The sequence below is a fragment of the Monodelphis domestica genome, chromosome 3, assembly GCF_027887165.1.
Source record: "Monodelphis domestica isolate mMonDom1 chromosome 3, mMonDom1.pri, whole genome shotgun sequence".
In the NCBI taxonomy this organism is placed as follows: Eukaryota; Metazoa; Chordata; class Mammalia; order Didelphimorphia; family Didelphidae; genus Monodelphis; species Monodelphis domestica.
The window spans coordinates 263,935,140-263,961,590 of record NC_077229.1 but is presented as its reverse complement, the minus strand read 5'-3'; the positions used below and the strand labels follow the sequence as shown (position 1 = coordinate 263,961,590).

General features: G+C 37.5%; 1 protein-coding gene across 3 annotated transcripts in view; it reads right to left on the bottom strand.

The window, feature by feature from the left end:
• Positions 1 to 640: 640 nt before the first annotated feature.
• Positions 641 to 26,451, bottom strand: part of L3MBTL4 (L3MBTL histone methyl-lysine binding protein 4) — a 598,737-nt gene continuing 572,926 nt past the window's right edge. For 2 of the 3 annotated variants that reach the window (XM_007487689.3, XM_056823686.1), the window contains 3 exons: positions 23,582 to 23,751; positions 3,407 to 3,469; positions 641 to 2,306 (listed from right to left, as the gene is read on the bottom strand). In XM_007487689.3, the coding sequence (XP_007487751.1) occupies positions 2,139 to 2,306; positions 3,407 to 3,469; positions 23,582 to 23,751 (401 nt within the window). In that variant the 3' untranslated portion in view covers positions 641 to 2,138. Of the gene's footprint in view, positions 2,307 to 3,406; positions 3,470 to 23,581; positions 23,752 to 26,451 lie in introns of those variants that run through there. The other variant, XM_056823687.1, reaches the window with a different exon arrangement.

Sequence of the window (26,451 nt, the reverse complement as noted above, 5' to 3'; positions counted from 1 at the left end):
TTGATGACTTGGTAACTGATTGGATTTAGGTAAATAGGGAGGAGTAAAAACACACTTTCAAGAGTATCATTTTTATCATCATTGGCATAGACCCAGGCTCAATGAGCATCAGGAATTGGGCTCAGCCATTCCAAGGTCTAAGAACCTGACAAGCAGACCTAAGAGACTTAGAACACCTAAACTGTGGCCAATGGGAGGAGATGCAGACTGAGTAAAACGTAACCCCCAAAAAAATGGTTAGAACAATTTGGAACACAGAGTAGGTAGGTGTTCAATACATTACCATCAAATTTAACTCAACTGAAGTGGTTGGCCAAGAACTAAAAGAGCTGTAATGCAAGACTCCATAATCCTTTAACTTGTTGCATTTTGTCTTTACGTGTCTCGTAGGTGCCTCATTTTTGTTGCTGAATTACTTTTTATTGGGCCCCACTCTTCAAATCATATTAGAACTACAAATTTGCCAAAACAATCTACTCCCACATATACAGCTCTAAAAGCAGGCTTTTTCCCCCCCTTTGATTGCTAATGCACGAGATGTCATTATGATTTTGTCTTGATTTCAAATGTGAGGGAAAGAGTCTTAAAGCTTAGATGTGGTATGTCATGTCATGTTAATGAATGCAAGGGGACATGACTGTCTCATGTATATCAATCTTTATTAGCATTTAAAATATATTAAAATATGAATACAGTAAAAGCAGGGGTTTCATTTACCCATAGAAAGATTTGATAAAATCACAGAAATGGAAATTTACATCAAACAATAATATATTAAATTTCTATCTAAATCAAAGACCCCAAGGAAACATAAATGCATATATACTGTACTTTAGAGATGATGTTTTTCTTCAAGAAAACTGTTATTGACACTTCTATCCAAATAGACACAATATTAGAAAAAGCAGAAAACTAGGCAGAAGTATTGAGATGATAGAGGAATTTTATCATTTTTTCTGTCAATTTCTCTGTCATTCCCCTCCCACGAAATATCCTGGAATACCTTTATTAAGGTGAGTGTATTCTCCATTCCCTGGTGGCTGTGCCCAGCAGAAAAGAAGTACCAATTATGGAGAATCCCATAGGATTTTGGTTTCAGGTATAATCACTTGGAGGAAAACATCAGCTTACAAAACACTTGAATGTGGAGACAAATCTTTTCAAGTCCCTCCCTCTGATCATTCTTGTATGATGACACATCTTTAACTTTAAGAAACATAATGGGCCCATCGCCCATAATAATACAGCTTTTGATTGCACAGATTACACATAAAGCAGGACAAGTCCCGTTCCCTGAACGTGATCAATTCCACAGAGCAGAAGCCTGACATAATATAGTTCATCTATAAAGGCAGGCTGTCAGCCAACAACAGTGTTATAAACAGATCCCAATGCTATACCATTTAAAATACTAAGGGAATGGATGATTGTCAGTCAGGCACACAAGGGTTTCAGTTTAAAATGCCTAGGCCTTATTTTTGTCATATTACACCATCACATCCCCCTTCTAAAGTCTGAAGAAGTCCTTAGTGTGCAACCAATAAATGATTACTTGGACAAAAAAAGAAAATTAATGAATCATGAAAACATGTGCTTTTCTTTTATTTCTTTTTTTTTAAAGCATTCACACTTTCCTGAGTAAAGTACACAAAAATCTCACAAGACATCTTTTTAAAGCACCAGGTCTTTGTTTCTTCCCTCCATGTGTCTCTTGCAGACTCATTACAGGCCAGATGGCAAATCTGAGCCAAGCTCGGATGTTCTGGTGAAAACATTAACAGTGTATTTATGAACACTGTTTTTCTAATATTTCACCACTTGAGGGTTTTATGCCTGGTAGAGGGGAAATGGATTCTTTAACAGAATCTAGGGAAAGAATAAAAATGTATGTGTGGATATCTTTGGTTTGTCTGATGTGACAAGACTTTGCCAAAGAATAACAATGCTGACGGATGCTTGCATGTGCCTAAAGCTTTCTGAGTTTTTGACACTTCATCACCCAAATCTTTTTAATGTGTAAAATGTACACACTAAGCATTTCTCATTATGGACATGACCAGGTAAAATCAAATGAAAGTATTCCAGATTTTATTGCTTGAATAACCCAAGTTCAATGTGTCCAGAAGAGTGTGGTGCATCTATTCCCTGATGACCTTGCTAGAGGCAGAATCTGTTTCTTCAAGGTCCTGAGCATTCCTGAACATCAGGATGGAATTATAAATCTTCAATGCTGGGCCAAGTTTAATGCGCATCACTTTGACTATGTCTGTCTGGGTCAGAAGCAGGAAGGCTTTGCCATCAATCTGCTGCAAATTAAAAAAAAAAAAGCAATCTTGTCTTCATTCTTTTCCAGGATGCATTTCTGATTATCCCAGATTTTCTCTACAATGCTCCTGAGCCAGATAAGGTCAGGTCTCACCTATTCCCCCTCCCCAGAGTCTTTCTCCCTCAACCGTTTCAGCTCCTTTTTATATGTTGTCTTCTATGATAAGAATATAAACTACTTGAGGGCAGGAACTGTCTTTTTTTCCCCCAGATTTGTATTTAATTTGTATTCCCGGTGCTTAGCACCATACCTGGGTATCTGGCACATAGTTGGCACCTCATAAATCATCTGTTTTTTTTAAATTTAACCTTGTTGTCATTTTCTGACTTTCAAACCCATTTGTCACGATAAAGAAAGGCATTAATTACCACATAGTAGACAGAAAAATGGCATTTTTCGATGGCATTTCGAGCTAGGAAAGCAGGAATTATACAATGTGTGGCCATAGACAAGTCATATCACTTCTTATTAACCCAGCCAACTAAGATTATAAACTAGGGATGAGCTGTGGCTACATACAGTGGATGGAGTTTCCATAGCAGGAGTTCCCAGCCTGGACCTGCCTCAATACCACCACCACCAGCACCACCTCCAATGTGGTCAAATATGTATAAACTCAAACTCACACTCACAAAGATCTGTTAACCAGCCATGTCCTGATTTAGGACGTACATGGCCAAGAAGGATTATGGTTTCTCCAAGCAAGGCAGAATTAATCTTTTAAATTAGTTTTTCTTTCTTTTTTTTTTTAAATCACTTGAACATACACTTAAAAGCAGACCATTCATGAGCTGTTAAGCCTCAACAGAGCAAGCACACTAATTGCCCGGTGCATGAGGTGGGATGGGAATTCTTGCGACTGATCAAATGGAACTGGACTAAAATTCAGCTGGCCTCCTGGGAAAGGAAGACAAAGTGCCCTCAGTAGGGCATAGAGCTTATCTATATGTAATGGGGAAAAAGCCATCCAAGACCACAACAAAAAACAAAAGGAACTGCTGTGTGATTATAATGACCAAACTGGGCACTGAAGACAAAAAAGGGGAAGAACATTGAAATCCTTTTGCTGACATTTCTTACCTCTTTTTTGAAGTATCTGGAATGATCTTCACAGCCTGGAAGGCTTTGTACAAAATTTGCCACCTACAGTACAAAATGAAAAACCTAATTTATTATTTTTTTATTTCATGTATTTAATTAATTAATTTAGAAAAATTTCCCATGGTTAAATGATTCATACTCCTTCCCCTACCCCACCCTGTAGCCAATGAGCAATTCAACAAGGTTCCACATGCATCATCAATCAAGACCTATTTCCATATTATTACTATTTGCAAGAGTGATCATTTAGCATCTACAACCCTAATCATATACCCATCGACCTATGTGATCAAGGAAATGTTTTTCTTCTGCGTTTCTGCTCCCACAGTTCTTTCTCTGGATGAAAAACCCAATTTAAACATGGGTACAGTAGACATTTAAAGATTTAAATTATATCCAGAGAAAGAACTGTGGGAACAGAAATGCAGAAAAAAATATATGATCCATCACATGGTTCAATGGGGATGTGATTGAGGTTTTGATGTTAAAAGATCACTTTACTGCAAATGTGAATAACATGGAAATGGGTTTTGAAAAATGATACATGTAGAACCCAGTGGAATTCTTGTCAGCTCCAAGAGGGGGGGAGGGAAGAGAGGTGGGAAAGATCATGAATCATGTAACCATGGAAAATGTTCTAAATAAATGAAAAAAAAATTATCTGTTTAAATTTATCAAATTGAACTGAAATAATTTCTTAGGCCTTAGGTACTCGATACAGTTGGTTATCAGAAGGGACTACTAGACCTCAATGACCCCATGGTTGGAAAAGGCCTTGTGATGTCTCTGAAAACTTTCCTTCACTGTGCCTGAAGCTGTTCTGCCCAGATGTTATCACTCTTCAGCCTTTGGATATTTTGAAAAATGACTTAACCCTCCCTTTTACTGCCCCTCTGGAGCACTTCTCTCTGTTGAAATGTACTTAAACCCTACTCTTTCTGGCAGTGAAAAGATGGGAATGGCTGTGGTAACTATTATGGTGGTAGTTGGTAGTTCACAAGACTTGGTAGTTCACTGACTGTAAAGGAGAGGGAAGAGTTTAAGTGACTTAAATCACTTAAGTGACCCAATTTCACACAGATTTTAGTAAGTCTCAGGGGCTCCTTCCTACCAGTTCTCAGACTCTAGGAACCAATGCTCTTTCTGGACACTTTAGAGAAAGTAGTTTCATTTGAGTGGTAGGGTGAGAAACCAGATTGCAAAGGCATGAGAAGTTGAGTGGGTAGTGAGGAAATGAAGATAGAGAGTATAGAGACAATTAATTCTTTCCAAGAGTTTGGCTGTGAGCAGGGGAGAGATATAGGACAATGGCTTGCAAGGTCAATGGAAGCTTGCTCTGAGTATCTTTTCCATTTTTTCATTACCTATAAAGGATAATAGCCTTGATGTTGAGACCTATTCAAGCAGTCATACACATTTAATGGTTTGCTATATAGGTTAAAGTTTTATCAAAAGTCTGTCTCAAGAGTGTCAGATCATACAGGGGTGATAAAGTACAGCTCATTCCTTCTGCCACACAGGACCCTGACCCAGGACAATTATTTCGTCTAAAGCACAGCAAAAGAAGCCTTTATTTAAAATGTCAGGAGAATATTTTCATAGGTGGAAACAGGTGAGCTACAAGAGTTTGGCTTCCATCAGTGTCTTATCTGATGGTCTGTTGCTCAGATCAGGCTGTAGTCTTCTGAAGTCTGATTCCTGAGAGCTGGATAGGAAACCTAGGAAAGTCTCATGAGAAGGGATGCCCTTTTGGAGGATAGTTAACTTCAATATTAAGTAGGTCTTTTCTCCTGGAAAAATTAAAAGGCAACAAAATCCTTTAATAATATTTTCCTTTCCTCATCAAATGCCTGATAAATCTCCAGAATGGGGCTGCTAGCCTCTCTGTGGCAGTTCCCTGCACAGTGGGTGTTAGTGGTACTGAACTGAATGCTAGAGGAAAAAAACCCAAAACAAAACATGTTAACTACTCACATTTTCTCTCTGTGTGTATGTGTTTTTAAAGCCAAAATTTGTCAGAGACAATTTATTAATATACACGAATTTATGCTTGGAAAGAAATTCAGAATTCTTTGGGCTTTTGGTTTACTTAAACAAAACAAATGTAATGTTAATGTCAGTACACTCTTGGTAGAATATCTTCCAGAAACTTCTTCATTCAGGAAGTTTACCCAAACCCCAGGCTATTTCTCAGTTTGGAAGTACAAGTAAGACTTTGTTTTATATGACCAATACCTTTTAAGCCTCTTTGTGTAAATTTAAAATCACATATAACAGCAAATCCCATTATTCAATACGTATTTCACACCTAGGCTTATCAGAGCTACCAGCACCACCACTTTTGTACTTTGGGACCTTTATTAATAACTAAATAGCATTAATGAAACAAAGAGAAGTACTGCTTTGACACAGACAAGACTTGGTACAAGCAAGAATTCTGGATAAAGACTGATGTTTCATGCAGAACATGGTAATGACTCACACTAAGGCTTCTCAGGACAAGTATGAGCATGATTGGGAGAACTGCTGGGAGACAATATCACATGGGAAAATGGAATGGATTTAGCACATAATTAAACATTTCTCTTTATGTATTTTTCTGCCTTTTTTCCAGTTGCCAATCACATATACCTGAATTTGTGTGTGATTAGTCTGCATAAACGAGGTCCTCTCTACCTCAGTGACCTACTGGTTGGTCCTTCAAGGATATCCGGGTTTTAAGGAGAAGACTCAGGATAACGGTGTCTTTATTCTTCTCCAGGCTGCACTCTTGACTCTACAGAAGATGATTTTCTCTACTGCAACCCCTCTGTGTCCCAAGATAGGCACTTTCTTCCTGAATCCCCTTTTCAGCTTCCTTTCATGCTATTATCTTGTCTTCTCAGAACAAGTTCCTTGAGGCTGGGAACCTTCTTTCTGCTTATATTTTGTATTCTTCATGCTTAGAACAGCTCTGGACACAGGCTAACAAATGTTGGTTGACTTGACTTGAAATTACTCCCTCCCTCTTTAACTGCCCCCATTTAAATCTGGTCAAAAGTCACTATAAACAGGACAAATGCTTTCTAATAATTTTAGTTTTAGGGGTTATGATTTTTCCCTGAAACTGATTGTCTTCTATTCAAAGAAGCCTGATTAGGTCTTTGATTCAGGTGACTCCAAAGATGTCAGACTAGGGCATTGTCATAACATTTTTAACAGATATATAATACAAGTGATGCCTTGGTACTATATACTTTTCCATTCTCCCATTTTTGTTCTGGGCACAAAATAATCTCAAGCATGAACTAGGATATCATTTTGTACTCTCTCTACTCATTCTTTAGGCTGCATATAATCAGCAGCAAGATACATTACTCAAGTTGGTTCATTATAAATTTGGAGCTCTCTGCTTTTCTACTTCAATACAGCAGATGCAGGGAAACAATGAAGAGAACTATTCCAGATGCTTGGAGAGTGTACCATGTGGCATTTAGGGTTGAAACACTGCCTAGCACAATTCGCTTTCATTTTTGTCCAATTCAACTCTACTCAGTTTAACAAACACTTATCTATTCAGCATCTTCTCCATTCAAGGAGAGAAGCAGTGACAGCAAGCGCAAGCACTGGGGTCCGAAAACACTGGGTTCCTCTTGAGGTTACTAGCTAAGTGACTATGGACAAGTCATTAATCTTGCAGTATCTCAGGCAACAATCAGTCGACATAGTGTGGATATCAGTGAAACTAGGTGGCCCTGTGGATAGATGACTGAGACTGGAGTCAATTTGACTTCAGATACCTACTTAGCTGTGACCATGGGCAAAGTCTTTTGAGCTCTGTTTATCTCAGTATCTTCATTTATAAAATGGAGATAATAAAAGCACCTATCTTCTAGGGCTGTTGCGAGGATTCAATGAGATAATGTTTGGAAGTATTAAGTATAATATCTGGTTCATAGTAGGTGCTGAATGCTGGATTTTATTACTATTATTTTTACAACAGGAGCTCCTTACAAGGATGAAATCATAGGTCTAGATCTTACTACTACTCTACCAAAAACCAATAATGCCTTGGAAGGCAGTGTTCAACAGGATTTTATTAACAGGTAAATTCTTCATGGAATTTACATTGTAGTGACTCATGTTTGGGACATGATCTGCTATTAGTTTGGATCTTGGGCTACCTCACTAGATACTCCAGGGCTACAAAAATAATGTTGAATTGTAAGCCACTCCTGGCCTCCCCTCAAAAAGTTTCGCGCGCGCGCACACACACACACACACACACACACACACGAGATATAAACTCTGGGACCCACTAATCAAACTACAAAGAGGGTAATTTACAGAACTAGATCAAATAACAACAAGATTAATTTGGAAGAATAAAAAGATCTAGAATATCAAAAGAAATAATGAAACAAGAATGAAAGGAGAACAGTTATTCTAGACATCAAACAATATTATGAAACAGTAATCATCAAAATCATTTGGTAATCATTATTTTTTTAAAGTATATAAATAGAATATACTGGAGAAGAAAGAATTTCAAAAAATGGACTCAACAGCCCAATGTTTAATAAATGTAAAACTATAAATTACCTAGGAAAGGCATGTGACAAGAATTGCTGGTGAACCTGAAACAGTGTGGTAGAATACCATCTTATACCATATGCAAATCAATTGAAAATGGATATGCCATGTTAATATTAAAGATATATCTAAAAAAATCAAAAGATTCTTTTCATAGAGGTGGGCAGGATGTGAATTTTTAAGCAAACAAAGGATAAAACAGCTCACAAATAAAGTAGAATACTTTAATTACATGAAATTGAAAATTCATTATTAATCATTTCTTACAGCATTCTATTGTCTTATGCCATAAAATGTAAGTATTCCTCTGCTGATGAGCCTTTCTTTTGTTTCCCATTCCATGCTATAAGTAGTTTGTTATATGTGACATCCTTCTCTTTTACCACTAATCTGCTGATGGTATGTTCCTGCTGGGTTTAAAGGTCCAAGAATATGGTTATTTTATTCACATTCTTCATGTAATTCTAAATTACCATTCAGAAGGGTTGACCAGTACATAGTTCTCAAAACAATGCATTATTGTAATCTTTGAACAACCTTTCTCCTTCATTGACTCTTGCCACCTTTTTATTAGCTTTACCTTTTGGCTGCAATGTGAGATGAAATCTCAGAATTGTTTTGATTTTCATTTCTCTTACTACAGTATGAACAAAATTGGTGCAGTTAGGATAAGAAGGAAAATGATTACATAGGGGAGAAACTTTATATCAATTATCCCTGATAAGGTTCTGACAAAGATATTTAGGAAACTAACAGAAATAAAAATAACAAAAGTCATTGCCATACACAAGTAGTTAAAGACTATGAACAAATGGTTCTTGAAAGAATTGCAAATTATTAACAAACATATGGAAAAAATGTTCCAAATTAATGCTAGTAAGAGAAATGAAAATTAAAACAATTCTGATATTTCATCTCATATCCAATCAAAGATGAAGATAATGAAAGATGGCAAGAGTCAATGAAGGAAAGGTTGTACAAAGACAATATTGAATTGTTCTGAGAGCTCTAAATTGGTCAACCCTTCTGGACGGTAATTTAGAATTATGTGAAGGTGAATAAAATATCCATATCTGTTGACCTTTAAACCCCACTGGCATATACGCTAGACAGGCCAGTGATAAAAAGGAGGACTTTACCTATGACAAAATATTTATAATAGCATTTTTTGTAGTAGCAAAGAATGGAATGGGAAACAAAGTAGAGTCTTATCAACAGGAGAATAGTGGGAATAGTTAAACAAATTATGGTGCAAGACAATAATGGAATGTACTGTAAGAAATGATGAAGATAATGCATTCTGAAAAGCAATGCAAGACTTATATGAACAGGGGCATAGTAAAGTAAGGCAAGCATAAACAATGATAACAACAATGGGAACTGATCCTATTTATTGAGTAAAAAATATTTTTTCTCTTCGAGGTGAACAAGAAGCAATGAATTTTCTTTTTTGTAGCCTGAATTTAGCTTATTAATACCACTTTCATAGAACCTACAAGGCTTCCCCTTAAGTCTAGGTTGCAAAGAGATGTGTTTGGAAAGCTACATATTCTCTAGGCTAAAGAGCAACCAGAAACTAGAAACAATGCTGCCAAATCACAAGTATTAAATTTGGTCCTAAAGAAAAGATGAGAAAGCACCATTCCCTTTTTCTTTGCATAAAAATAGATATTATAAGTATAGAACCTTGCACATAATGTTGGATTTTTCTGATATATCATTAGTCTGATTGAATCCCAGATGGCTCTCTAGAATGGGGAGAGGAAATATTGAGAAATGAAAGTTATGGTCTGTATCTCAAAGAGTTTTTTTAAAGGGAAAAAGACCTATTGTACAAAAAGTTTTATTGTAGCTCTTCTTATGGCAGCAAAGAATTGGAAAATGAGGGGTTGACCGTCAACTGGGAATGGCTGAACAAGTTGTGGCATATGATTCTGGTGGAATATTATTGTCTATGAGAAATGTAACCAGGACAATTTTGGAAAAATCTGGAAAGACATGAACTGATGCAAAGTGAAATCAGCAGAACAAGAACACTGTACACGACAGCAATATTTCTTGATGAAAAACTGTGAATGAGACAGTTATTCTCAGCAATCCAGTGATCCAAGGCAATCCCAAAGACTCAGAATGAAAAATGCCATCTGCCATCTGAGAAAGAATTGATTGTCTGAATGCAGATTGAAATATGCTATTTTTTCTTTCTTTTTTAAATTTGAACTTTCTGCCATAAAATGACTAATAAGGAAAAATGTTTTGTATTATTACAAATGTAAAATCTATATCAGATTGCTTACTATCTCAGGGAAGGGTGGAAGGAAGGGGAGGAGAGATGATAGGAAGGAGGAAGATAATTGAAAACTTTAAAAAAAGTGAATGTTAAAAATTGTTTTTAAATGTACAAAGGGAAAAAATAAAATATTTATTTTTAAAAATGCCATCTGCCCTCTGAGAAAGAACTGATGGAGTTTGAATGACTGTACATGAAAAATCTATATAAGATTTCTATCTTGGAGTTGGAGGAAGCAGGGAAAGAAGTAGGGAAGGATTGGGAAGGGGGGAAAGAATTTAGAACTTAAACTTTAAAAGAATGAATGTTAAAATTGTTTTTATATGTAATTGGGAAAAATATTTTTTTTAAAGAGAGAAATGTAGGCTGTGCAAAAACAGGATAGCTATAGAATTATTTAAAGAAAAAACACTTTTTAAGCAACATCATTGCTGGTTGGTTTTCACAAGGCCACTTAACAGTCAGTGACCAACACCCACAGAGTGAGCTCCAGAGAAGAATTTAGCACCTGTGTGTACACCTTGAGCTGTCTGCTCATCCTGACGTCTCTTCACTATATTTAGTTAGGCTTGGTTTTACACCCAGTATGAAAGTCCCAGAATATTTTGTTTTTAGAAATAATCAGTATGCTGATGTCTGCTTTGGTCAGCTCTGATTCCACAAGTATAAATTTATCTTGAGTCCTTGAACCATTTCTAAAATGATCTTTAAAAAAAATTCTGGATGAGGATAAAAACACCACCACAAATAACCAACCATCAAGTTGATATGAAACAAAATGTTCTTGCCAGTACAGTACAGTGGAAACAGGGCTGGACTCCCTGTGAAGAGCCACGGGTTGTCTGCCACACTAATCAAGCTGTATGACCTTTGGAAAATCTGGCCTCTCTGGGTTTTGGCTCCTTCACTTATAAATGACCGAGCAAGACTAGATGACTGCTAAGATCCTAAGAACGTGTGATGTGATGTTCATTAAAGAAAGGATGGAATACTCATGGAAGTCCAGGAGGACCAGGAAGGGACAGAAGGGGTTAAAAGGCCCAAACCCTTATGTTAGCCATAAGGAAAAAGATCAGACAGAGATAACAGGAAAAAGTGCCAGCATATGGACTTAGGTCTTTTGACTGCAGACCCTGCTATCTTTCTACTTTGTCATACAAAGAGGTGTTTCAGTAAGGGGGAAGTTCATCTATACACTGGCTGTATAAAACATCTGCTGAATTCTTCCACCTAGTAGCAAGTATAAACTTTTAGTTGAGAAGCCAAATTCTCTGTAAATTCTTCAGGTAAGAGTATTAAGAAAAAAAAGATTATAAAATTAAAAAAAATAAAAATATCACTTATATCACACAATAGAATAATATATGATAATATGATATATTATGATACAACATGACAACAAGAATTTATTAAGCACCTACTATGTATCCTAATCACTTCACAAATATCATCTTATTTGATCCTCCTAAGAATTCTGGCTATTATTATCCTCATTTTAGAGTTGAAAAGAAACTGAGGCAGATAGAAGTTAAATGACTTGCCCAGGGTCAGTTAGCTAAGAAGTGTCTGAGGATGGATTTGAATTTAGGTCATTCTGACTCTATCCACCTAGATTATGGATGACATATTCAAGCACTAAGAAAATTGTCCCTATTACTTAATGAATAATATATATTTTTTCTCTTTCAGATGAACTCAGTAACAACAAATTGCCTTTTTATGACATGTATTTAGCTTATTGATATCTTTCTTGAAACCTACTGGGCTGTCCCCTGGTCCAGGCTGCAAAGGGATGTGATTGGATATCTAGATGTCCTCCAAGCTAACAAATGAAGTGAAATTTCTGAGGCAAAGAGTAGTACTCTTGGGAGATAGAAACTTGTAACATTCCCCAGGTATTTTATATGGATAGTGAATGATCTCATTGATACTTCAAGATACATCAACTATTCAGGATAAATGAAGGCACTGTCTTTAGACATGGTTCTTTATTTTGAGGAAAATGTCTTAGCAGCTGAATTCTGGAAAAGGTGCCCAACATTTCTGCCTAAGTATAAGAGAAATGGTTTTATGGGGCAAAAGAGAATGTTGTTGGGAATTTGGAGACCTGAGTTCTGGTCCCAGATTTGTAATTGGAAAGTTCCTTCCCTTCCCTGGGATTCAGTTTCTTCCTCTGCAAAAATAAGGGCAATGGAAAAGAGACTTTGTAAAGTCTTTTTCAATTCTAACATTCTATAATTGTAGGAATTGCATTTGTAGAAAAGAAAAGAAGAAAGTAGTTGTTTTCTGTGGTAACCCTCCAGTCCTGTAAGTTACTGTGATTTGTCTACATGTAGGTTTAATTGTTTTTTTCTAGGCCAGCAAAAGCCCCAAATTATGCTTTTTGTCTTGCTCCCTGAAACCAGGAATTGTTAGTCATTATTGTAGACAGAGTAAGTTGAAGATAATCAACTGAGGGAAAGCAATAGCATCAAGGAGGTTCCATAAAGTTTTCCTAAAGAAAGTAGGATTTTAGCTGAGACTTGAAGGTAGTCTTAGAAGCCAAGGCATATACAAGAAGGAAGAGAGACCCAGGCTTTGGGAGACAGCTAGTGCAAGTCTCCAGAGTTTAGAGATGGAGAGTCTTGGAGGAAAAGCAAGGAAGCCAATATCACTGGATCCGGTAAAGGGAGTGTAAGAAGACTAGAACATAGAGTGGGGGACAAGTAATGGAGGGCTTCGAAGACCTAATAGAAGATGATAAATCAGTTAATATAGAGCAGTGTGGCACACTGGAAAGGACATTGGAATCTAGGTTCAGATCCTATCTGTTATTTTCTACCCGTGTGGCAAATCGTTACTCCTCATTGGGACTATTTCCTCATCTGCAAAATCAAGGGTTTGGTTTAGATGTCCTTTAAGGGCATTGGATAGAATGCTTGGCCTGGAGTCAGGAAGACTCTGGGCAAATCACTTACCCCTGTTTGCCTCAGTTTCTTCATTTGCAAAAATGAGCTGGAGGAGAAAATGGCAAACCACTCTAGTATCTTTGCCAAGAAAACCCCCCAAAAGGTCATGAAGACTGGACAAGACTGAAAATAAGTGAACAATAAGGTCCCTTCCAGTTGCAAATCAAATTACAAAGTGATTGCCTAGTCAACAATGCAGAATAGTAAAGAAACAAATTCTGTGGCCAATATAGGTCAGGACACCTTCATGATGTAACCCCTGGATGTCCTAGCCCCTCCAAAGATAGCGCTCTGAATCCCAGGGAGTCTGTCTTCCCTGTTTTGACATCACCAAGTAAGTATCAGGACATGTAATCATGACGGACTCTTGATCAAATGTAAATGAATGTAGCACAATTACATCTGAGAACACGAGGAGGAAGCCTGGCCTCATGGAAGGCATGCTAGCTTTGAGTAGGTGGATCTGGGCTCAGATGGGCACTGGGAATGGCTGAGAAGACCCTTGCCAATCATTCAGGCAATCCTTCCTCCTGAAGGGTGTGTGCCATGATTTCTCTTGGTCCTTACCCAGACACTCTTTTACAACATGGTAAAGCCTGTCACTGCTTTGGAAGAACACTGGGCTTTAAGGATGAGATAGCAATTTGGAGAGCTGAAGCTTTACCTTTCTAGGCCTTGGAAACTTAGCTCACTCCTTGTTTATAACCTACTTTTGTTGACATCCATCTCTGGCTCTCAGCAGGGCTTGTTCTCTCCAGTGGGCTTGCTATTTCTGCCAAATCCCTCCAAATATCAATGTTCTCCATTTTGCTGAGTCTGTGTAGTGTGCCCGACTGTACCACCTTACAGGACATTTGGGATCATGTTCCTAGCCTGTCTCATTCTATTTTTTTTTTTAAACAGCAGAGTTTGTCATTTGCCTGTTTTATCCCCCCAAGGTCCAACTGCATAACATTCCTATCCTCAGCTTAGCAGTGCCCTGGATTCTTCGAACTGTGTTCCCCTGTGTAAAGCTTGCTTTGAAAGCGACTGCCATCTTTTAGCGTTAATGAACATTTAGGGAGCACTTGGCTGGGCATGGGGCAATTTATATACAGTGCTTTAAGGAAAGTTTTGTTTTTTTTAATATAAGAAATAAAAATCTCTGTGCTTGAGCCAAGAACACTTACCAAGTCCTCTCTGCAGGAACTGGCAAGTTAGATACATATGGTCTGCCCAGCTCCCCTCCCCTAATGTCTTCATGCCATGGATGTGCCTTATGAAACTCATTGCCTTGAAAAAAATAATTGCAGAAACTGTTCTAGGTTGAGGGGAAGACAAAGACAAAGAAGGAAAGGATACATAGGCCCTGCCCACATGGAGCTTACCATCTAGGAGTATTGGCAGAGTTCAAAGGCCAAATGAAACTCAGCTAATGGAATAATATTGGTCAACTCAATCACTCTTTATGCAAAGAAAAAGAGATGCCTGTTTTTTCTAACCAAATGTGATTGATTAGAAATAACCAGATTTGGTTAGAACCAAATTTCTAATAACATGGAATAGCTCTGCAGCTGGGCAAAAGGGAATATCCTTTTATCACTTTATCTTCTTTGCTATCTAAATGATACTTAACCCACAGGGTGTGGTTCATTTAGCACATACTGTTGTAAGCTTCTGCTCCATCACTCTCACTATTGAGGGAGCACAAAAGTCATTTTTCTTGATCTAGTCATCCTAGAACTACTTTTTCAAATGATTTCTATACTGTGTAATGATGGAGAGTAGGACAAAAGAACCGTTGAGGGAAATGGAAAAATTTTTCTTTTAAACCCTTACCTTCCATCTTGGAGTCAATATTGTGTATTGGCTCCAAGGCAGAAGAGTGGAAAGGGCTAGGCAATGGGGGTTAAGTGACTTGCCCAGGATCACCCAGCTGGGAAGTGCCTGAGGCCAGATTTGAACCTAGGACCTCCTGTCTCTAGGCCTGGCTCTCAATCCACTGAGCTATCCAGCTGCCCCACCACTGAGCTACCCAGCTGCCCCCGGGGAATGGAAATGTTGAGAGTTCTACAGTTGCATGAGGCAGAAATGGTAGTTGGAAATGGAACAAGGACTTCTGGGAAATTATCCTGAAGAGGGGGTCTTGAGTGCTGAGACACGGAAGGGAGTGGAAAGAGGAGCTGTTTCTCAGGGACATTCAAGACATCTTTGGGGATTTCTGACACTGACAGAAATCTTAACATCATGGGTTCCTGTTTAAAACATAGCTGGTTCCTGTCAAGGAACCTAATTACTTCAAAGACTTTCATTCCATGAGCTGTTGAGATACTGGACTCAAATCAGTGAACAGCACTCTCTTCCCTTTGTCTATCTCTCCCCTGCTTACAAGAAAACCTAGTACTTCAGTAATTAGTTTTATTTAGAAAGAGGTTTAGGGCAACCCACAACCCCTCAAACCTCTACCCTTTGCTCCAGTCAACAATTAAATCAAATAAGCAATCAGATAGTGAATTCAATCTCATTTATTTACACCTAGAGAGAAAGCTCATTGGCAGACTCCATCTTGTTGCCAGTTTTCAAGAAGACAGGAGGGGGAGGCTTGTGAGTGCCCCAAAGCAGTGCATATCTGGATTGAGGTCCCACATACTTTTCCTTGTAGAGAAGATTTCCTCGACACCGTTGAGGGTCAGCAGGGCCACTAAGGGGCAAGCCTTTACAGAGGGGAGATCTCCATTTTGTCTCCCTCAAGTAATTCAGGAACTCCAGGAGGGACTACTGAGGGAAGCCATTTTCATCCACCCTTTCCTCACACTGCCTTCAACCCTTATTTCTCTATCTAAGGAGTGAGAATCCTCCCAAATTACAACTGAACATGACTGTCAATCAGAACTCCATACCAGATTCAAGCTCTGTTTTTAATTGTGACCAGGAGAAAAAAAAATCTACGCTGAACTCCCCCTCTGCAATGTTACTTATTTGTATGTATGCATCCAATTCTGTGCAAGATATAATTACTGATATAAAAGCAGTAAGAGACAGGATTCCAAATCTCAAAGACATCAAAATCTATTTGGAGAGACAAACCTAACACATATGGAACCATTTGGTGCTAAACTATCTGATAAGCCAGGATGACTTTATTAAGGCTCAGCTGTGCCAACATTAACATCATTTTTTGGTTGGGGTTCCAGGCTCAACTGATAATGGGAATGCCATTAGACATAGCAAACTTGGGCTTCACAAGGTGTCTTTCAAAATCTCTCATTTATCTTTGTTGACAAGGAAGGGGGATTTGGGTTAGAACAGATGGGGTGATTTTTCAGAACTGACTGAATTGCCACTCAAAGAATAAGGAATCAAAAATGGGTCAATATCAACCTAGAGGAAATTCTCTCATGGAGTGTCCTCAGGAACTGTCATTGGTTTTATTGTATTAAACATTTTCAGCAATAAGTTAGGTAAAGGTATAGATGAAATCTTCATCAAATTTTCAGTGAACACAAAGTCGGGAAAGATAGCTAGCATATGCAGGATAACAGCCAGGACCCCAAAATATTCTAACAGGCAGGGAAAATGAGCTGAGGTGGGAATTGATGTGGCTGAATTGAGATACACAGAAAGTCCTTTTGGGAGCATGAGAAAGGTCTGACTACATATTGGTAGCTAGGGAATTGTGAGGGTTAGCAGACTCTAAATTCAAAGTGAATTGACAGCAACATGTGAATCAATTACAATTTCAGGAAGCTCCAAGATCTCACCAATGTGGACACCTCCTATACAGATTACAATCACATCTCATGAGTCTTCTTCATGATCTTCCACAATCCTCCATAGTGAATCCATCCAGCCTACTAGACTTTCTTTCAAATATTTCAAAATCCCATTTAGGCTGTCTTTATTTTAGCCACTTCTCTTTTTCTATAATTAGTCCATCTCTTCTTCTGATTATACTTTTTTTTAAAACCCTTACTTTCCACCTTAGAATCAAAATTGTGTAGTGATTCCAAGGCAGAAGAGTGGCTAGGAAGTGTCTGAAACCAGATCTGAAACCAAGACCTCTCATCTCCAGGCCTGGCTTTCTATTCATTAAGTCACCTAGCAGCACCCTCTCCTATATTTTTTTAGATGATAACTTTTCTCCATCTTATTCATAGGAACTATTTTTGGTTAGACACTGCAGGCCATTTGTACCTACCATGTGTCTCACCACTGTATTATCATTGTGTATCCACCATGTCAAACTTCCTTTTAACTTCAGGTTATATTAATAAAAGTATCAGGTATGAATTGGACTAAATGATCTTGGAAGCCCTTTCCAATTATGGGATTTTCATCAAAGAGTAAAAACTAAAATAAGTTATATTAGATATGTAGTAATGCACAAAACTCATTAGTGTTCATGTTAGCAAGCTGAATTCTTTTGAAAAAAATCAATAAAATAACTTTATATTAATATTCAACCAGTCACTGGATTTTTAATAGTAAAAGCAAATATAGATAGAACATTCTTGAGTACTTACTATGTGCCAGTGTTCTAAACACTGGGGATACAAATAAAAGCAAACAAGGGGGCATCCATCCTCAAGGAGCTCACCTTCTAATGGGGGAAGGCAACCTATAAAGGCAGACAGGGAGAGAGGGCAGCTGGAAAACAGGTGAAGTACAGAGAGGGAGGTTAGTTGGATGTGATGTGGGCATGACTAAGGTCACTCATGAAATAGTGATTTAATTGAGGGCATCACATCAAGATCACAGGGCCTCAGGTCAGAGTTCTCTTTGGGGAAGTGGGGGGGTGGAATGAGTTGAACAAAGAAGGAAGAAAACATAGTTGGGGTTCCCAAGAAATAATGGTGTGTGGGATACTTCTGCACCATAAGAAATGATGAGCAGTTTAATTTTTTTTTAAAACGTGGAAAGACCTGCATAAAAACTCATAATATCTTCATAGATAGAAAAGGAAACATCATATATAGCTACAGAAGTGATAGTTGAAGAATGACTTGTGGATGTCCACCTCTTGAGAAAGAACTGAAAATACAAACATAAAAGACATAATTCATATCCATATACTTTTTCTCAGGTGATGCCTCCTATAGTGTAATAATGGGATGGAGGGTATAAGACACCTGGGAATTTTAACTGAAAAAATAAATTAATAAAAATTTAAGATGAAAAAATAAAAAGAAGAAGAAATGATGGTCTAGACTAGGAAGTCACTAATTAAGAAGAAAGACGTGGGGGGGGGGGAGGGAGGGAGGATAAAGCCAGGATTTGTGGTGATCCAGGGCTATCTACTATATCTTTAAAGGGCTATATCAATGCTAGGTGCTATCACCACCATCATCATCATCATCATTAATTTCATTATTTATTTAATTTATTTTTATTAAAAGTGCTACATAAATGCTAGTTGCTATCATCATTGTCATCATTATTACTACTATTATTAATTTACTATTTATATTTTAACTACATGAAGTGATGGATGACAGTGGCCTACCTGATGGCTGAGTATAGAGATGCTATAATAGAGCCTGGACCCATCCTGACTTTCACATCCCCAGGAAAAGGATGAACCCCACAAGGAGTAAATAATTTGTAGGTCCAGAATGGTTCATCTGGCAACAAATACCAATGAATTTCCTTGTTAAATCTCTTAATTTCAAGTATAAAAGCAAAAGGAAAAATGAACAGAAAGTATGGATTTCATCAGCCTTGTCAGCCAGCTGACTTCTTTGAAGAGAACTGGACCAACAATTGCAACCAGCCAGCGGCCTCAGTCATTCCTCAGGGACTGCTTGAGGCCAAATCTCTGAAGCCACAACCCACAAACATGTAAGGCCTGGGGGAGTAGGTTTCTGTGTCCCCTGTGTAATGACATCAGTAAATACTCAAAGGTGTTTGGGGACTGATTAAGTGATTTGGTTCTAGGCTTTTCTGGCAGCATCTGGTTACCCCAAACTGATATGTTCTCCAACTTCTAAGGAGAAATACTAGAGTCCTCATATTGCTCAGAAGAAAATCCAGAGCAATGTAGAGATCAACTGATCCTTACTAAACTCAAAATTTAAAAGCAGATCTGTGTCAAGCGACTGACCTTTCTGTTTTGCGCTTGGCATTACAATTTCTTTCACTGATATCTCTTGCATGTCTCCTTTTGGGGAATCCCAATCATGCTGCTCCCTTCACTCCTTGCTTAATTCGTCTTCTGTGGCCTGATCTCCCTTCCCATCAATTTTGCCCTTGGATGGTAACTCTTCTTCACCCCAATCTTCATTCCTTAGAACTCTTGACTTCCTTTAATATTCATCTAAACTGCTATGTACTTTCAGGAGGTTCCCTTCCTCAGACCTCACTGTGTGAATGCCTTTCCCATTATGATTACCTACCATAGAATATAGGTGGCTAGGCCTGGAGACAGGAAAATCTGGGTTCAAATCTGACCTCAGACACTTATTAGCTGTGTGACCCTGGGCAAGTCACTTAACCCTGTTTGCCTCAGTTTCCTCAACTATAAAATGGAGATACAAATAACACCCACCTCCTGAGGTCTAGAAAGTCAAGGTGAATAAATTACTCTCTAGAAGAAATTAATTCAGTGGTAAGAAATGAATGATACAGTCTATTGGAGCACCAGAGCAAAGAGCCATTCCCATAGATTAATGTGCTTGCCTTGATTCAGGAAAGTGTCACACTCAGTAGTAAGGAAGGTTCTGAGAAAGGAAGATGGTTAAAACCCAGGGGTATGAAGAACTCCTGTCTGTTTTCCACATCTGTGTTTAAAGCAAGCCCTTCAGAGTAAGAGAAAGAATACCATTTTTTGGAGCCAGAAAAATGATTTTAAATATAGTCTTTAAATATCTTTACTAGCTGGATGATTTAGGCAAGTCGTTTAAGCTTAGTGATAAGGAGAGAGGAAGAGTGGTTTGGTCAATAAAAATCTGGTCTTAGAGCCAGAAAGGTCTGTATTTAAATTACACTTCTTACACATAATTGTCTGGGTGACCCTGGGTGAGTCATTTAATCCTGAAGAACTGTTCTTGACATCTCTTTAACATGGTAAGGTGCTGACCAAAATGGTAGAGGAAGTTCCCTGCTCTGGGAGCTCCCTATCAGTAAAGTTATGGTATCACTAATCCACCATGAATCACTCAGGGTTGCTTTAAGGATTAAATAAGAATAAATGAGAATGTGGAAAAATTGTAACACTAATGTACTGTTGGTGGAGCTGTCAAGTGATCAAATTATTCTGGAAAACAGTTTGGAACTATGTCTAAAAGGCTACAAAACTGTGCATATCTTTAAACCCAGCAATAACACTACTAGGTTCATATTTCATAGAGTTTTTTTTAAATTGGGAAAAGGACTTATTTGTACAAAAATATAGTAGCTTTTTTTTGTAGTAGCAAAGTATTGGAAACTGAGGGGATGCCCATTAACCGGGGAATGGGCTGAACGAATTGTGATATATAATTATAGTGGAATACTATTGTATTATAAGAAATGAAGAGAAGAATGATTTCAGAGAAACCTGTAAAGATTTACATGAATTGATGCAAAGTGAAATGAGTATAATCAGAACATTGTACATAGTAACAGCAATACTATATGATGAACAACTGTGAAGAACTTAGCTACTCTCAGTAATATAATGACCCAAGACAACTGCAAAGAGCTTCTGGTGAAAGATGTTAATCACCTTTGGAGAAAGAACTGATGGAATCAGAATGTAGATTGAAGCAGACCATTCTTCATTTTAAAAAATGTATCTTCTTCCACAAGATGACAAATATGGAAATATATTTTATATGATTGCACATGTATAACCTAGATGAAATTGCTTACTATCTCCGGGAGCAAGGAGGGAAGGAAAGAATGAGGGAACTCAAAATATTAGAAAACAAATGCCAGAAATTGTTTTTACATAGAAGTGGGAAAAAATAAAACATTAAAAGAAAAAAATATAAAAAAGTGTTAAAACAGAAAATGTGCAAGAAAGCAATTTAAAAACCATGAAGTGACAAAAAGTTGCAAGTTTTTGTTGTTTCATGATTATCTGCAAACTTTTAAGTGAATGAATCACTGTCATAAAAGCTTTGATCATTATGATAAAATTATTACAGTTGCAAGTAAAATAGGAAGGCTTAAGAGGAAGATAGGAAATTGAGGCAAAGGAATCAAAACAAACCAATTAAGTATAAATGGCTTCATGATTTCCTCACACTCCTTACTTTCTTTCCCCCTTCAAATTCACATAATAACCTTGGAGTCATCAGAGCATTTGTCCTGAGAAATGGAGATGGGTGTGATTTTGATAGGGATGTCAGAGAAATCTGTCTTATACTCATAACAAGGGAAATCTTGGAAACTAGTGGCTTTCTCAGTTAGCTTCCCCATGAGGGTTTCTTATTCCCTGTAAGTACTTGGACTAATAGGAACATTAAACATTAAAAATAGTTTATTCTTCTAGAAGATAAAAGGAAAAAACTAGTACCCAAGGCAACAATTAAGACAAATTCTTCATTTCTGAAAAAGATCTTCTAACTACTAACTATATTCTGAAAGAGCCTTGTTATTATTTAAGGTTGCTATAACTGGATGGATTAACCACCAATCATCCATATATAATATGGTGTGGAAAGGAAAACTGAAGCAAATTTTGGACTTTCTGCCACTTAGGTGGAACAAACAGCAGTTGGAATGTTGGAAGATATTGACAAGAATGACAATTGGTGGGGGGAGGGGACTGGGAGTGTGAAGGTTGGTCTGGGGACTCTTTATCCTAGCCCTGGGACTGGAAGGAGTACTCTCTCCCTGTCTCAGGATAGCAGTGCCTCTATTCCTGGATATTTCCCAATTGGGTGTTCTACCTGGATTCCTGTGATTGTGTCATTGAACAAACGGATTTAAGGGGAGTGATTTGAACTGTAAAGCCAGTACTTAGGGGTGTCAGCGTGAAGAGATAGGCCCAACCAGCTCTGAAGGTCAGAACCTTTTCTTTCTCTTGCTGTCTTCTGCTAAAGACTTTGAACTTAAGAAAACTAGCACAGATTAGCATAGACAGGAATAAAAGAAACCCTCCACCAGCCTGCAAGGCCTGGCCTCAGCTCAAAAGCTGAGAGAGAATCAAACTCAATCTAGGAAAATCCTGATTCCCTCTTCCCTGATATCTTCCTAATCCAAACTTGTTATTAAAATTCATCTTTATTTAAATAAACCTCAGTCAGATAAGAGGACTATCATTTCAGGGGACATTATAGGGACCTGAACCTCAGAACAGCCATTCAACCATAAAGGGTCCTTATTGGACCCCTGCTGGGCAACCTTGGTCTGGGGGAGGCTTGACCCTCAGGGGGGTCCGTGCTTTCCTGCTCTGGGGTATCTTCAACATCAATCAATAAAGAAAACATTCCCTCAGACTATCATAGGTGGTCCATTTCTCAGGAACTCCAATTTTCAAAGATAGCCTCTCAGCAGGGGGTATCTCTTTCCTTTTATCTCCCTGGCAGCCATATTCCCTCTGTCACTTCAACTCCTCCATTCTGTTACAAAACCTTCCTTACCCCGTGTACCTTTTCAATATCCCTACAATTCCTTTAACTATTATAGTGGGTAGAAATTAGTCAGGGATGCAAAATTACTTCTGCTGATTCTCTGAAGGAAGTACTCTAGTATAAGTACATTCCTACGTTTATGCCTGCTACCTACATTTGTTTTTCTGTTAGAGACTATTTTTTTCTTTATGCCATGAATCAGATTACATCCTTGTTGATGACCATAGTTTTTGATTCACTGAGCCCTTAGAATGGGTCACCTGGATCCATCTTGATTCTCCCTGGCAGTAAATGCTAGACTCAAGGTTTGCTAGGGTTGCTCTCTCTGGCTGCAAGCATCTAATTTAGTTCTTATCAGAATATAGGCCAATGGTTTGTTGCTTATCCATAATAATAGGGTCCACACATACAATCTCAAAACTTTACAATAACAGTCCACTTCAAAGCTAAGAACTTCAAATTTTAGATGAGATACTGGCATCTAGACCTTGACTAGCAACTGTAATAGCTTTAACCAGTTGACCACTCTTGCATAAGGTGAAGACAAACTTACCTGACTCTTCCTGGCTAGATATACTTAGATCTTATGCAGTCACTATATCCTCCCTTTCACTGAACAAAAGGCTTAATAAATGTTTGAAAATAAATTTTATTTGCAGGAGAAAAAAAAAACAGCAAAAATAATTCTACCAGGCATATGGGGATATCAATCAGAAAACCATTTTTAAATGTCAGTTCCAATTTAGCCATTTTTCCTTTAAAAAACAAAACAAAACAATCAAACAAAGAAAGGAACTAGATTTCTCACCTCATCAACCGTCCATTTGGCTACTTCACTTGCCTGGATGTCAGCCACCCCTGGAAGAAGCTTGCAATGTTGTTCTCTGCAGAGAGGAAGGTCCCGGGAAGGGTGGGTTGACATGGCAGACAGGAAGACTGACTGGTGGAGGGCCTGCTCTGTACTTTCTGTAGAGTATTCTGGAAGAAAAAAAAAGTAGGATAATGTGGAACAACTTTTCTCAACCCAATTTAACAAATTTTAATAACACTAATAGTTAACATTTAAAGCATTTACAACATGCCACACACTATGCTAAATGCTTTACAATTATAATCTCATATGATTTTCATAACAATTCTGGGAGGTAGGAGCTAGCATTAGCTCCATTTTACAGAAGAAAAAAGAAAAAAAAAACACCCGAGACTTATAGGGGCTAAATGACTTGTCCAGGATTATATAGCTGGGAAGTGTCTGAGGCCAGATTTAAACTCAGGAAGAAGAGCTTTACTGATTCCAGGTCTGGTGCTCCATCCACTGCCCCACCTAGCTGCTTTTGCTTTGATGTAGGTAGGTGTTATTAATGTCACCTCCATTTTACAGATCTTCCTGACTCCCAAGTTCTTTACTTATTACATTGTACTACCTTGTTGCCAACAAGGCCATCTGGGTTTTGTGTAAAGACCTGGGGGATCTCTTCCTATCTGCTCCAGCCAATTCCCTCTTTGGATAATTAAATTGTTAAAGAAGACTTTGCTTAGAGCAGATCTACCTTTCTCTTTTCACTATTTCCACTCATTGCTCTTTGTTCTGCCCTTCAAGGTTAAGTAGAACAATGCTAATCTCTCTACCACATTATAACATTTCAAATATATAGTCACCATGTCATCATTAAGTCTTCTCTTTTCCAGACTAAACATCCCCAGGTTCCTTCCAGTAATCCTTGCATGGAACAATTTCAAAGCTCTCTGTCAGCCCAACTCTCCTTTGAACACTATCTGATGTGCTTTTAAAAATGTGAACTGAAAACATTGCTGTTTTCAGAGATGGTCTGACAAGAGTAGAGTATTGCAAGAACATCTCCTTCTTAGTCTTGGCCTCTGCCTATCCAAATGTAATCTATGATTCCTTTCTTGAAGTTTTATTGTTCTACTTTGGTTTTACATTGCAAACATTTGTAAATCACTCCTACTTTGAGAGAGATTTCTTTCAACAAAGCAAAAGAATTAAGTCAAACTAATAAAACAATGATTATCTAAAAGGGCATACAATATCCTCCATTTGTAGCACTCACCCATCTCTCTCTTTTTTAAATCCTTACCTTCTGTCTTTGAATCAATATTAAGAATCAATTCCAAGACAGAAGAACAACATTAAGGGCTAGGCAGTTTGAAGTGGCTTGCCCAGGGTCACACAGCTAGAAGTCTCTGAGGCTAGATTTGAACCTTCTATTTTTTTTAAGTGAACAGAAATCTCTTTCTTTTTCCCCACTTCCAAATTTCTCAAATAGCTAGGTATAAAAATGCATGTTTTATTTTCACCCAAAATTCACTCTCTCTCTGTCATGAAGAATGTGTTTCATGTCAGTTGTGTCCTCTGGAATTGATGAATGTTCACTGTACTGATCATAACTTCTCATGATTTTTAAAGTTTTTGTTTTTACAGTGTTAATGTATAAATTGTACTCCCAGTTGTGCTCATTTTATGCTTTATCAGTATAAATATGTCCACAAAATAGTTCATTTTTGTAATATTGAGGTTAGAAATAAGTACATATTTAATATTGATATTATAAAATCATATTTTTCTGATTATGATCACTTTATTCTGCATCAGTTCATACAAGTCTTTCCATAACTCTTTCAATTGGCTAAATTAATAAAAGGGGAAAATGATAAGTCGGAGGGGATGTGGAAAAATAGGGACACTAATACATTATTGATAGGATTATGAACTGATTCAATTATTTTACTTAACAACCATAATTGGTCTTATATTCAAAGACATAAAATTGGCCTTGGGTCCAGCAATACCACTATTAGGTATATTTCCCAAGTTGATCAGGGAAAAAGGAAAAGAATCTCTGTGTTCTAGAATATTTACAGCAGCAATCTTTGTGGTGGCAAAGAACTGAAAATCGAGGAGATGCCCATCAAATGGCAAATGGCTAAACAAGTTTTGGCATAAGATGATGGAATACTACTATGCCATAAGAAATGATGAGCAAGTTAATTTTCTAAAATTTTGGAAAGACATACATGAAATTATGAAGAGTGAACCAAGAGGATGTTATATATAGCAAAAGCAATATTGTCTGAAGAATAACTATGAATGTCCATCTCTGGAAAAGAATGGATAAATAGAAGCATGCATGACATGGTTTTATATATATTCAAAATTTCAAATGATGCCTTCTCTAGCACAGGATGGGAGAAGAGAGATAAAGGGAGACAATTTGGGACTTTACTATAACAAAAAATAAATAAAATTTTAAAAAGAAATTATATATTTTCTCATTTCTTATAACACAATAGTATTCCATCAAATTCATATCTACTTATATTCAGCTATTCCTCAAGTGATAGAAATCCCCTTAGCTTCCATTTTTTTCTTGTCACCACAAAAAGAGCTGCAATAATGTCGTACATACAGGGCTTTTTCTTCTTGTGTTGATCTGATATACTCTAAGAGTTTATTGGTTTCCTAGACTATCATATCACATTAGTGATTCATAATTAGTTTACAGTTACTAAAACCTCTAGATCATGTTTTCCCATGAATTGCTGACTGATCAATCTTTTTTATCATTGCACTTGTGATTTTTATAATTCACATGCAAAACTATATGTATCATTCAAATTCCTGCTTATTAGAACTGGCCACATAATAATGGTTTTTAT